Source organism: Littorina saxatilis, linkage group LG11 (assembly GCF_037325665.1).
Source record: "Littorina saxatilis isolate snail1 linkage group LG11, US_GU_Lsax_2.0, whole genome shotgun sequence".
NCBI classification, from domain to species: Eukaryota; Metazoa; Mollusca; class Gastropoda; order Littorinimorpha; family Littorinidae; genus Littorina; species Littorina saxatilis.
The window spans coordinates 4848242-4862595 of NC_090255.1; the positions used below are offsets into that span (position 1 = coordinate 4848242).

General features: G+C 39.4%; 1 protein-coding gene across 2 annotated transcripts in view; it reads left to right on the forward strand.

Moving 5' to 3' along the window:
* Positions 1-8853, forward strand: part of LOC138979440 (oxidation resistance protein 1-like) — a 126541-nt gene extending 117688 nt beyond the window's left edge. Inside the window, exons 13-16 of one of the 2 annotated variants that reach the window (XM_070352159.1) lie at positions 1284-1379; positions 1904-1980; positions 6694-6845; positions 7332-8853. In XM_070352159.1, the coding sequence (XP_070208260.1) occupies positions 1284-1379; positions 1904-1980; positions 6694-6835 (315 nt within the window). In that variant the 3' untranslated portion in view covers positions 6836-6845; positions 7332-8853. Of the gene's footprint in view, positions 1-1283; positions 1380-1903; positions 1981-2049; positions 2124-6693; positions 6846-7331 lie in introns of both variants that reach the window. The other variant, XM_070352160.1, reaches the window with a different exon arrangement.
* The last annotated feature ends 5501 nt before the right edge of the window (positions 8854-14354 follow it).

The window sequence follows — 14354 nt, forward strand, 5'->3', positions numbered from 1 at the left end:
TTACCAAACAGGGATTGGTTTTTTGGTTTTTGAGTCACTTGAGAAAAAGTGACTCTATGTAATCGGTCAGTGTTAGTCTGTCCGGCCGTCCGGCCGGCCGGCCGTCCGTAGACACCACCTTAACGTTGGACTTTTCTCGGAAACTATCAAAGCGATCGGGCTCATATTTTGTTTAGTCGTGACCTCCAATGACCTCTACACTTTAACGATGGTTTCGTTGACCTTTGACCTTTTTCAAGGTCACAGGTCAGCGTCAAAGGAAAAATTAGACATTTTATATCTTTGACAAAGTTCATCGGATGTGATTGAAACTTTGTAGGATTATTCTTTACATCAAAGTATTTACATCTGTAGCCTTTTACGAACGTTATCAGAAAAACAAGGGAGATAACTAGCCTTTTCTGTTCGGCAACACACAACTTAACGTTGGGCTTTTCTCGGAAACTATAAAAGTGGACTTTTCTCGGAAACTATCAAAGCGATCGGGCTCATATTTTGTTTAGTCGTGACCTCCAATGACCTCTACACTTTAACGATGGTTTCGTTGACCTTTGACCTTTTTCAAGGTCACAGGTCAGCGTCAAAGGAAAAATTAGACATTTTATATCTTTGACAAAGTTCATCGGATGTGATTGAAACTTTGTAGGATTATTCTTTACATCAAAGTATTTACATCTGTAGCCTTTTACGAACATTATCAGAAAAACAAGGGAGATAACTAGCCTTTTCTGTTCGGCAACACACAACTTAATGTTGGGCTTTTCTCGGAAACTATAAAAGTGACCGGGCTCAAATTTTATGTGAACGTGACTCATTGTGTTGTGAATAGCAATTTCTTCCTGTCCATCTGATGCCTCATATAATATTCAGAACTGCGAAAGTGACTCGATCGAGCGTTTGCTCTTCTTGTTTTTTTTACATTCACCCCTGACCCTTATGATAGATGAACAGTTGTGTCGTCAAGAAAGTTGAGCCTGCCGTGTTGTGTGCCAGCAACATTATTTAAACTTGTGACTATCTTGTCAAAGCTTGATGCTTAGGTAACTATTTTATTTGAATTGTGATCATTTTGTCACAGCCAGGTTGTTTGATGCTGGAGTAAAAAATTTAAATTTTGATTATCTTTTCAAAGCAAGATAAAAATGTTTGATGCTGAAGAAATTTAGAATTTTGATTATCTTGTGAAAGCAAGATTGTTTGATGCTGACGAAATTTAGAATTTTGATTATCTTGTAAAAGCAAGATTGTATGATGCTGAAGAAATGTGTCATTCTATACCACAGGTGTTCGGAGCATTTCTCAGTGACCCGCCAAAACTCAGCGACCATTTCTTTGGTACTGGTCAGTGCCAGCTGTGGACATTCAAGGACAAGTTCAGGGTAAGTAGTGGTGTGTGTGTGTAGGGGGGTTGTGTTTGTACTCTTTGGAGAGAGAGAGTGTGTGTCAAGGGGTGTGTATGTGGGTTTCTCTGTTGGTTGTGTGTGTGTGTGTGTCTGTCTGTCTGTCTGTCTGTCTGTCCCTCTGTCTGTCTGTCTATGTCCGTGTGTAGGTGTAGAGGGATGGTGGTGTGTGCAGGCAAGTGTGTGTGTGAATGTGCACATGTCTGCGTGTGTTTGTGTGAGAGAGAGAGAGGGGGGGGAGGGGGGGGGGGAAGAAATAAAGATAATGCAGACATGCTGGCTTGCTTGTGAAATTCTCTCTGTGCTTTTGTATATATATATGTTCAAGTCTGTTTGACCCCTGAAAAAAGCATTAATTTGTATTACATTGCAATTCATACTTTATAGTATTTTCAAGTTATAACAGTGTTGTAATTCATAACTTTGCGGGCTAATCAAACACGAGCTAGCTAACCAACTTGTATAATGATTACCTCACTGATATTGTTTGGTTCTTTCTGCAGAATTTTCGCTGGCATAAGAAGCAGAATTTGTTCTTCATTAAAGGCGACATAGATTGTTTAGCAATTGGAGCCAGTCAGTAAGTTGGTAAAGTTGTGTTGTTTCTCGTTGCATGTTGTTACAATATTGTTTGTTGTTCTGTTGACAGTTGTTTCCCTGGAGCGGGGATAACGCCTTCTTCATCAAGGGGGATGAGATTAGCATGAGTGTTGGCGCTAGCCAGTGAGTTATGGTTCTTGCTTCTCAAGGGGGGTTCTATTTTGTGATTGCTTGCTTTGTTTGGATTGAGTTGGGTTTTTTTGGGGTGGTTTTTTTCCGCTTTTTAAGGGCAGACCGGGTAGGCAAAATGAGTTATTTTTGGTCTCATACACCTTTTTGGGGTTGTTGCATTTTTCACACCTTTGAACATCCTGGAATGCATTCAATAATCTGCTTTTGTCATTTTAGACATGTATTCATGTAAATAAAACCATTTTCAAACCGATGTTTTGTTGTTTTTGTCTGTGTTTTATCAAAAAAATCGAAAAAATGGTCAACTTTGGATACTCCGTGCTGGTAAATGTGCGCACATGACATGACCCTTCGCTGTTCAAACTGTGTGGAAATTTCCGTTCTTCAAGATGACGTCATCACCGTTGGGGAATTTCCGTTGACATAGGCACAAAGAGAGAGAATCCGTTCCAACCGAAACCCCGGAATTAATATATGCAAATATATGTAGGTCAAAGGCATTTGGCGCAAGCGCAGTAGACAACTTATCAGTCCCCCGGTGTCAACAAATCCATGACGTTTTCACCGATTCAGCAGCATTTTTCAAAGTTTTGAGCTGCGGAGAACAACCCTAACATTGGAAATGTTCGGCATAGTGGCAAGAAATATCAGAGAAAGATGAACCAGCAGCAGCGAACAGTAGAAGGAAGTAACAACACTCCGAAATGAACCAACATTATCGTATTGAAGCAGACGACATTCTAAGATTCTTGACTCGACGAGGTGGGTTTTGCTTCTTTCTCTTTTCGATCTTGTTTGTTTGACAACGTGATTTATTGCACATTGTTATGTTGTTGTTGTTGTAAGAATGTGTTAGGGTTTGCAGGTAAATGATAAACAGTTTGTGTCTGAAGTATTTTGCGTGTTTCTTGATCCAATTTACTGACCATGCTGCCGCCGCACCCCCCCCCCCCCCCTCCCTCCCTCCCTCCCTCGATCATCTCTGTGATATCGTCTTCACAACCCCTATTTTATTGTTCTTCGCTGGCCAGTCCTTGAGAGCTTACTATGGTGTAACATGTCATCATTATTCTTTGTCTGGGGTCAAACTGAGAAGCAGCATCTGAGCGATGTACGACTGACACAGTTTCTGTTTCTGGTCATTGACCGTAGGAAAATAAGTACCCTACTAGAGAGCGTTCTCTAATTCTAAAGGATTGGTTTACACCAGCATGGCTGACCAACCTATCATTGACAGCAATATTGTTGTCAAATCTTTTCCATTAACTAAGGAATAAAAAAAATAGATCCAATTTACTTCACCAAAGAAAAAAAAAGAGTTAAACTAAAGGACTGGGGATGCAACTCATGAATCAAAAGCATAAAGATCACCTGCAAACAGTGCTAGGTTTAGGAAATCTGAAAATGTATACACACACACAGAACACACACACACACACACACAAAACAGACAACAGACAAGAAACAAGCAAATACATAGCAAGTGTGATGAAATAAATTAATTTTAAAAGAAAAATATGAAAAGAAAGAAAGAAAGAAAGAAAATAATTCAGCTAGTTTCAGTATTAGTTCCTGTGTGTATGTGATTGTGTGGTTACTCAAATCCCATAGTAAACTTGACATGTAAATTTTGTGATAGGGGCCAATTAATGAATGTCTTTTGTGTGTGTGTGTGTGTGTTCGTCAACCGACATATGTGGGTACGAGCCGCTGAGGTGGTTGTAAGAAAACCCGTCTGGTTCAGTGGTTGGGGGCTGATTGGGATTTCTGATTTACCGGCCTAGCCAAAAAGTTGAGGTACACCCCATGTAACATGGTCATTTGCAAAATAAAGTACAAGCACTTGTTGACGTTTATATTGAGTCTTAAATTTTGCAGCTTATTACAAACAAAAACCATGGACAGTTGTATCAAATATTAAATCAGTGTTTGTGTATTTATTAGGTTGGAGCAAGGGGAGAGCCAGTCCTCCTGTGGTGGCAGCGAGGAGAAAGATTGACCTGATGGAAAAGTTTGCTAAACCGGAACTACCCTCTTCCACAGCAGAAACATCAGCTTTGCCATCTTCTGACCAACCATAAGAAGATACAGATACTTTGCCATCTTCTGACCCATCACAAGCAGATATGGATACTGGTACTGTGCAACGTCACTCCGCTGACATGTGTTGGGCTTTTGTCAACATTGATCTGCTCAATCTATTGCTGAAAGGTCTATATCCTGTACTGAATGCTTGTCTGATAGCAGTCTGATTATGACAGAAGGTGATGCATCAGCCCAAGGATTTGCACAGGCCCTGCATCTGGAGTGCATATGAGTGTCCATTCAAGTCTGCAGTTGTTTACTCTTCTCCCGGTGTTTGCAACGCTTCGGGTGGTAAAGTTGCATTTTAAATAATCCGCGTATGACCATGTTGGTACATGGAAAGGGACATTCAGCTTTACAGAAATTTGCTGCAGTGTTAGGATTGAGCACAGAAATACTGTAATTAAAATGTTGCAACTTTTGAATGGCTTGATAGCTTTGTTCCATTTGTGTATATATAATTATGTAATGTTGTTGATGATTTGTGAAGCATCATTTCTATGCAATGGAATAAGAAATCAGTGCATCCTTTGGGTTTTTATGAGTCTGACAGTTTGGTTCTGATCAATATTTTCATATCAGCACAAACACAGATAATTGACTTTTTTAATGTTTTCATATGATTTTTTTTTAAATCAAAAAAATCTGATAATTTGATTATCAAATCATTTCCCCTTCATAGTTAAAGTGTTATTCTGGTTAAAAAAAACCACCCCATTAATTCAAGCTCTACTGTGGTACTAGTTTACCGGGGTACTAGTGAGACTCTTTTACATGCTGTTTTCTCTACATGTAATTTGAGACAAAATGTGGTAATTAAAATGTTGTAACTTTTGAATGGCAAAATGGATTTGTTCCAATTTTGTATATGTTGTTTATGATTTGTGAAGCACCATTTCTGTGCATGGAATAAGAATACAGTGGATTCCTTGTGTTTTTATGAGTCCGACAGTTTCGTTTTGATTCATATCTGCACTAACATAGATGAGTTTTCAAATGATTTTTTTAAAAAAGTCTGGATAATTTGATTGTCAAATCATTTCCCCATCATAGTAAAGTGGTTATTCTTATAAAAACATATCAATTCAGGCTGCACTGTGCTACTAGTTTGAGGTACTGGTTGGAATCTTTCAAATGCTGTTTTCTCTGAATGTAATTTTCAGACAAACATCTGTAATTAAAATGTTGCAACTTTTGAATGGCTTGATGGATTTGTTTCATTTTTGTTTATGTTGTTTATGATTTGTAAAGCGTCAGTTTTGTGTATGGAATAAGAGTTAAGTGCATTGGTTGGGTTTTTATGAGTCTGACAGTTTGGTTCTGATTCATGTTTTCATATTGGTACAAACAAAGATGGTTGTTTTCATATGATGTATATAAAAAAAATCCTGATAATTTGATTGTCAAATCCTTTTCCCTACATAGTAAAGTGGTCATTCTGATAAAAACATATGAATTCAGGGTGCACTGTGCTACTGGTTTTTTTATGTACTGGTTCAAATCTTTAAAATGCTGTTTTCTCTGAATGTAATTTTCAGACAAAACGCTACAATTAAAATGTTGCAACTTTTGAAAGGCTTGATGGATTTGTTCAGTTTTTGTATATGTTGTTTATGAGTTGTACAGCATCAGTTCTGTGTATGGAATAAGAGTTCAGTGCATTGGTTGGGTTTTTATGAGTCTGACAGATAGGATTTCATGTATTTTTCTTATCAGAACTGAACCAGTAACTGAAAATGCTAAATTAAAATAATATATTGCTTAGAAATGCTTTTCGATACACAGAATTATTAAACACACACATATTGCTGCAAAGAAGAAAAATTGGATCAAAACATGCACTGGTTCACAAACTGCAACATTTTAAAAAAAGCACATTTTATAACGTTTTTCTCACATTTTGGTGAATAAAACCCCCCAAAATTGCTTTTCACTCAAAATTTAAAATGGTTTCCCTTAATTAGGTTATTCTGCTTGCAAAAATCAAACGAGCAGCAAGCTGTTTCCAAAATAAAAAAAAAAAGTGCTTGCCTACCCTGTCCCCCCTTAAAAAAGAAAAATATTTGACAGATTATGTAACTTTTTTAGATGTTTTTTTATAATACCGGGGCCGTTCAAGGAACATTTACCATTGCAGGTTTTTTTAGGCTTTCTGATGGAAAAAGAGCATCCTACAACACAGAATTATACCTTGATTTTATTTTCTGTCTTTCATTTATATTTTTGGATATTTTTTTGAAGGGTCAACAAAATTTCTAGGGTCAGGAGAAAGAAATAGGGTGGGTCGGGGAGTCGGAAACATTGAAATTTTTTCTCTAAGCCCAAATTCATGTCAACACTGGATGTATATGCCCTAACATATCACTTTGGCCTTATTTTCTGCCGTATAATTTTCTTCTTCTCACAATCCTGGCTTCTCTCACAAGTGTGAATAAGAACTATAAAAAAGCGTTTTCTGTCCGTTTCTTTTCCACAGAGGGTTGTACGGGCTATGGCTGGACGGTGACCTCTACCACGGCCGCAGTCGTCAGTGCACGACCTTCAACAACATCGTTCTCAGCGCCAAGGAAGATTTCTGCATCAGTGGGCTGGAAGCCTGGGCCTTTTTGAGCGACTGATGATGATATGGTAATGTGCAAAATGTTTACACTTATAGCTGTTACAGTTTCGTAATGACTCCTGGAATGTTCAGATTGATACTTTTGTGGTGGCTAATGGTTTAACTCTTACCAGTTCACTCCCTTGACCATCCAAAGATCTTAGGATGACTCGCTGCAGAAATTCCCATTTACTTTATTCTACAGACAAGTCAGTTTATGCACTGAAAATAACAATACAAACTGTTTATTAAATTATTCTTGCATGTTGGTACATTTTAAAAACGATCAATACTTTGCTGGCTGTGTGTGTGTGTGTGTGTGTGTGTGTGTGTGTGTGTGTGTGTGTGTGCGTGTGTGTGTGTGTGTGTGTGTGTGTGTGTGTGTGTGTCTGCGTATGTATATCTTAGTGAGTCTGTGTGTGCGAGCAAGTTTTAACAAAGAAGAACTGTCCCTTAATGCATGCTGCAATCTTATTCACCCAAGATTTTTAGAGACATTATTATTTTAATTGCAGACTCCCACATTAGCCGACCTAGCCCTAGTTTCAACACTGCATACAGTGCTACCTATCCTGGCAGCCTTCACCTTTAAACATTGCCCCGGCAACCTTTCTGCTGACCTGGCACCTCTGCGTACATTATGCAGATGAGATGCAATGACCTTGACACTGTTTCTAGTCCTGGCTCCCCCACCTCACTGGCTCTGTGGCTGGCCAAGACTACTGGATGGTGGAGCTCATCCGTATAACCTTGTCCTTGACAGGAATAACCTTGACAGCAACTGTGATGATGGAATCCGCTGGTGGCAGAAGAACCGTCTTCACATTGTACGTACCAATTAGTGACCTGCAAATCTGTCCTGTGATCTTTGCTATTGGACTGAGGGAAGATGCATTCAGCTATAACCAGGGAGCTGGAATTCTGCTTTTTATGCCAGCAACAATTCTGCAGGAATGTGCTGTATTAAGTTGTGTTTAGCTGCGCTAGGCGCAACACGCTCGTGTCTACATACTGTACTAATTTGGTGGTTCGTTGGAATTGGTGTGAAATTCTTGGTCAGCTCACAAGGATCCCAAAAAGTCGCAATCAGCTTCACCCGCATCTGTGACAATTGTATTTGTTTTCCTTTTTTTTTTTTTCCTTTTTTTTTTTTGAGTGATGTGGAGTTTTTCTCCAAACTACAGCGATAATTTGATCATCTGTGGAGGTTTGTGTTGGAACTGGTGAGAGGAATACCTTCCCCCAAAAAACAAATTGGTCTTATAATTTGATGTCTTCTGCAGGGAAATGTTCCTGTAACTCCTGTGTATATATAGTTAACAATTCCTAGTTTTGTAGAACGGCATTAAAAGAAAACCGTGAAACGGAGTTTTGTGATAGTCGGTGTTTTGATACATTGTGTGAAAACGGTGTCAGTATCCAGGTCTTTTGGTATGTGCGAAAATTGTGTCAGTACATTTTTGTTGTGTGTGAAAAATGTCGGTATCATTGTGTTTAGATGTGTGTGAACATTGTGTCAGTAGCATGGAGAATATTTGATAGATTTTTTTTTTTATATAACAGTTTGACAAAATCTGTCTTGCAGTGTGCTAAAAATTCCACACTTGACTGTGTCATATACAGATTAAATGAGCGTTAGTTAGATGCAAATAATTAATTTGTTATGAAATGCAACTCGTGTAAGTCAAGAGCAGGTTTTAATGAATTGAGAATGAATTTGGTCTCTTTGCTTGTTTTCTATCTTTCTTTCTTTGTCTGTCTCCTTATATATTTTTTTTCCATTTATTTTTACTGAGAATTTGCTTGTCAATCCAGAAAAAGTTGCAATTGTATGAAGTGAAGAAACTGTACCCAGACTTTGTGTTTTTCAGTCTTCTCCAGTATAAACGAAACAAAACTGAACATTTTGGAAAAACTAACATTGGGCGTTTTCTGTGGTGCTTGTTGGCAGACAAAAGATTTTAGATTATATTTCTTTGTATTGAAGCTTTGTTTTCTGCTGAGAAATGTCTGGGCAGGGTAACGTAGTCAGGGGTAAGGAGGAGGGGAGGGATAGAGGTTGGGGATGGAAGGAGGGGGGTGGGGGGGTGGGGGTATGGGTGGGAGTGGGGGCCCGGTAGCTCAGTTGGTAGAGCACTGGACTTGTGATCGAAAGGTCGCAGGTTCGAATTCGGGCCGGGACGGACACGGGTCAACTTATGTGCAGACCCAGAGACGGAAGCCATGTCCCACCCCCGTGTCATCACAATGGCACGTAAAAGACCTTGGTCATTCTGCCATAAGTGCAGGTGGCTGAATACACCTAAACACGCAGACACCTGGGTAGCGCGACTCCGTTGCTGCTAGCTTTCCACTGAGAGGAAGCGACCCGAATTTCCCAGCGATGGGACAATAAAGTAATGAGAAATGAGAAAACATGTTGTGACTGCATGTACACTGATAGGGGATATGTGCAAAATACAAAACAAACAAAAAAGGCCGGGTAGAAAGATAAACATGTGTTTGTGGTGATGGTTAACAAACAAACTAACCGACACAAGATCCACATATTCTCTCGTCGACAAAAGTTTTTCAGGCATGGGAATTGTCCGCCGAAAGGCAAATTTCCGCCGATTTTTTTGTTTTGTTCCGCCGAAAAAGCAAAAGTGTCCGCCGAAAAAATAAATGGGGGAGGCAAAAATGGTTCTAAAAACTGAATTTAATGGCAAACTTGGAGCTCAGATGACACCAAATTGCACCATTTGGGTTCTTTGGAGAAAAACAATTCCGGGGGGGGGCATGCCCCAGAACCCCCCTAGCAGAGCTAGGCGCTTCGCGTCGTCGACTTTACTATTACTTACACATTTTCAGCCTGTTTTACTTTTTTCAATTCCCATGCCTGGTTTTTAATGGTGCTTAATTGAGAGGTTATTTTCCACAGTAACATGATAGTTGCTACTCAGTGTTCACACATCATCCGTATTCTAGTCTAAGTTGCAGTGGTACTGTTCAAGTTTGATAATTATGCTATGTACTTATCCAAATTGTCAAAATGAATGAGCAAATGCAGTTAAATGTTCACCCTGGTTTCCGTACATTATTTATGGAATGTACCGTACTGTCACAAGCTAACAACTCATGATAATTGGATGGAGTTTCTTTTTTTTTCCCAAAAAAACACACTCTCACAACCCATGCAAACCAAACATAGTTATTTCCGAACATTGCTATTCAGGTCTTGTGTTACCCCCCGGGGGTTAGGGGGAAGAATTTACCCGATGCTCCCCAGCATGTCGTAAGAGGCGACTAACGGATTCTGTTTCTCCTTTTACCCTTGTTAAGTGTTTCTTGTATAGAATATAGTCAATTTTTGTAAAGATTTTAGTCAAGCAGTATGTAAGAAATGTTAAGTCCTTTGTACTGGAAACTTGCATTCTCCCAGTAAGGTCATATATTGTACTACGTTGCAAGCCCCTGGAGCAAATTTTTGATTAGTGCTTTTGTGAACAAGAAACAATTGACAAGTGTCTCAAACCCATCTCCCCCCCCCTTTTCCCGTCGCGATATAACCTTCGTGGTTGAAAACGACGTTAAACACCAAATAATGAAAAACGCACACACACACACAATCTTGTTTTTATTTCCCTTTATTCTAATGATCAAAAATGGGGGGTGGGCGTTTGTAAGGTACTGTACCCTGTACGCAGAATTTGACCAAAAGTAGGGGGTGGGCGTTTACTCGATACTGGGCGTATACAAGGTAGTTTACGGTACATATGCATTGATCTTCACTGTACATAGTCTGATGATAGTCTTTCATTGTTTCAATTAATTATACTGTACTGTACTGTGCCAATTAAGCTGTCAGTTTGTGCTAGCTTAGCTCCATGTATTAGTGTGAGGCTTGAGTCTAACGAAAAGTAATTGAAAACAATTTGACAGCATGTCTGATGTTAACGTTTAGTGGTGCAGTGATGTTTGTTGTATAATTATATTGTGCAGAATGTAGCCCAGCTTTAGAGGGATATGAATAGGTGTGTGTGTGTGTGTGTGTGTGTGTGTGTGTGTGTGCATAGGTAATCTGTGTCTATCATAGACATAGTCTGTGTTTGTTGAGTATGAACTATATCGACTTGTATAAGTCACTTGAATTAATGTTGACATAGAGGCCAAAATGTTTGCATTCTTTGCAATTTATATACTGTATGACATTCGCATGCACCTTTGTATCAACAGCTCCGTCGCTTTCCACATCCAATCACCCCTCATCAAAATTATTCCATTCATTCACCCCTCATCAAAATTATTCCATTCATTCCCCCCACCCCACCCCACCCCAACTCTAAAAATGACACTTATAAACTCACAAAAATTCTCTGTCGCTTTTGTTTTAGATTAATGTTGTTAAAATATTCACAGCAAGCTGATAAGGTGACACTAAGGATCAGATATTACGGGAAGATATACTGTATATTGCACTTTGATATTTCAGCTGGGATTGATTCTGTATTTGTGTGTGTACTTCCACCCCCACCCCCTGTGCCGCGAGTATTTCTACTACATACAGCAGTACTCATTGTGGTTGCAATATTTTGTACGTGCGATGACTTTACATCTGTTCGATTCATTCAGACGTAAGCTGAATGTTTTGGTTGTACTTTGTTGTAAAGCAGATTTTTTGGATTGATATTGTTCAAGCACTTTTTTTTTTGTTTGTTCCGTTTTGTTATTTGACTTGTGTTTGAAGATCTTGTTGCTATTAAATGATAGAATTGTCACAATTACCAAGCAAACAATATTATCGCAAAAACGTACATGGACGCAGTTATGTGTTGGTTTTTATGAGCTGAATGATACTTTCTTTTTCTTTTTTTTTTCAAGTAAAGAAAAAGTTTGGATTGCCTGAATTGCAGATTTCACATGTTTGAATTGTCTCAGTAGTCTAATTTGTGAAGCTGGTGTGTGGAATTGTTGAAAGTTTTTGTCTTCTTTTGTTGTAATACATGTACCTGTGACATGAACTTCTGAATTAAGTGAAAACTATGGTCCTTAAAAGGTGTATCACTTTCATTTTTAGTTATTGTCCCATTGCTGGGAAATTCGGGTCGCTTCCTCCCAGTGGAAAGCTAGCAGTAACAGAGTTGCGCTACCCTGGTTTGTGCGTGTTTAGGTGTAATCAGCCACCTGCATTTATGGCAGAATGACCAAGGTCTTTTATGTGCCACAGTGATGACACGGGCGTGGAACATGGATACCTGCACATAAAGTTGACCCGTGTCTGTCTCGGCCCGGATTCGAAACCTGTGACTCACGACTTGCAAGTCCAGTGCTCTACCAACAGAGCTACCGGGCCCCAGTATTGTCATGTGGTGGGGTGTAGGTATTGTACTTTGAAACACGCACACAAAGTTGAACATTCTGAAAGGCGGAGAGGTTTTATTTTAGCTTGCACAGCAATTTAAGTTGCTGTTTTCATTCCTGTGGTTCTCTTTATCTTCTGTTTTATTGTCAAAAATCTTGTTTTGGGGTCAAAGACCTGATAAAAGCACACATGCATGCACACACGTCACATATACACATGCATGCACACACATGTGCAAGAACTCATGCACACACACACACACACACACTCACTCCCTCACTCCCTCTCTCTCAAATTAATTGCAGAAGTGTCTGAAATGTGCAAGCAATCTACATTTCTACGTTGATGCAGATTTTGATGTTGAAAACGACGTTAAACACCAAATAAAAAAAAAGATTTTGATGGAAGCAAGTCTGTAAATATAAATTTAGAAAATAATCAACTCGGTAGCATGTGAATAGTCATAGAAAAATTAATCGACGTGTTTGGAAATGTACTAGTTGCAGAATAGTTTGCCCTTGCAGTGTGCAGAACCACTGCGTAGTTGCTTAGCCTGTAGATAGTGCATGGTCGCTGAAGCGTGGTGAAATGGTTGTTTATGAAGTGTTGGTGGCAGAATGTACATGTTATTGTTGTGATAAAGATGAGAACTTTCATTTTCTTGCAGAGCTTTTGGTTATTCTGGTGATCAAGTGTTACGTTTGTAACATAGGATAGATGATTAAAGTGGTACTTGAATTTGTGATCAACTGTGAGGGTTAAGTGAAGTTTGTAAAACAGGACTGATAATTACAGTGGAACTTGTATTTTGAAGTCGGGACATCTCCAAAAGAAGGACTAAAGTGTCTTTTCTGTCAGTGTGTGTAGGCAATGTAAAGTGGTAACCGTACGTACAGTTGAACCTGTCTATAACAAGCACATATGAAGGTGTCTGTCTATATACGCCTTTAAGTACAAAGAACTGATAGCCCTTCAAACGGTTAATTTCGTTTTACTGTCCAGTTTTTGGTGGTCGCTTAGTTCTTAAATTAAGAACTTCCAAATAATCTTCTTGCTTCTTTGTGTGTGTGTGCGCGAGAGTGTGTGTGTGTGTGTGAGAGAGAAAGGGAGGGAGGGAGAGAGAGAAAGAGAGAGAGACGTGGGGGAAGGGGAGGAAGACTTAAAATGTGAAACTGAAGTGTGCAAAACAGAGCTGTACTTCCTTCTTTAAAACCCGAGAAAATACAAAACCAAACTTTACAATGAACAAACAATCGCACATACCCATAATAGCCCTCAAGATTTCCTTTGTTCTCAGAATGAAAATCATTCCACCTTTTTTGTACTTGCTTACTTTTTAATTGCACAAGTCTTCTTAGAATAGAAAGAAAAACTGGGATGAAGATTGATTGACTGAAGCCATGCATGTTGAAGAAAGGTTGACTTTTTGTGCTAATGTGCAGGTTATGAGGTAGTCTTTTGCACTGTGATTTTGTGTTTGTTGTAGAGGTTTATTGTGTCGCTGTGATTTGTCGGATTACCAGAGGGACTCTTCACCCTTGTCTCTGTCATACGGTGTATATACATGAATAAAGATGTTAGCTTTCACCTTGTCTTACTGTTGACAGTGGTATGACTGTGTGTGAGTAGTGGGTGTTCGTTTGAGAGAAAGAAAGTGTGTGTGTGTGTGTGTCTCTCTCTCTCTCTCTCTCTCTCTCTCTCTCTCTCTCTCTCTCTCTCTCTCTCTCTCTCTCTCTCTCTCTCTTAAGATTCTTGCATGTGTGTGTGTTTCGTCTGTGTCTCTCTCTCTTTCTCTCTTCACATTCTTGTATGTGTGGGAGTTACGTCTCTCTCTCTCTCTCTCTCTCTCTCTCTCTCTCTCTCTCTCTCTCTCTCTCTCTCTCTCTCTCTCTCTCTCTCCATTCCGTCTGTAATAAGATCATTAACCTCACTAAAGAGTATTAAACAAGCGGTCCAGTAGTTTGGTCTGAATCGCTCTACACACACACACGCACAGACACACACACACACACACACACATACACCACGACCCTCGTCTTGATTCCCCCTCTATGTTAAAACATTTAGTCAAAACTTGACTAAATGTAAAAAGTGCTCACAGAAGATTATTAGGTCTAAGTGACCTTTTTTCTGCAATCCTACTTGTGCACAACCAGTTGCAGATCCAACCCCCCCCCCCCCCCCCCCCACCCCTCCC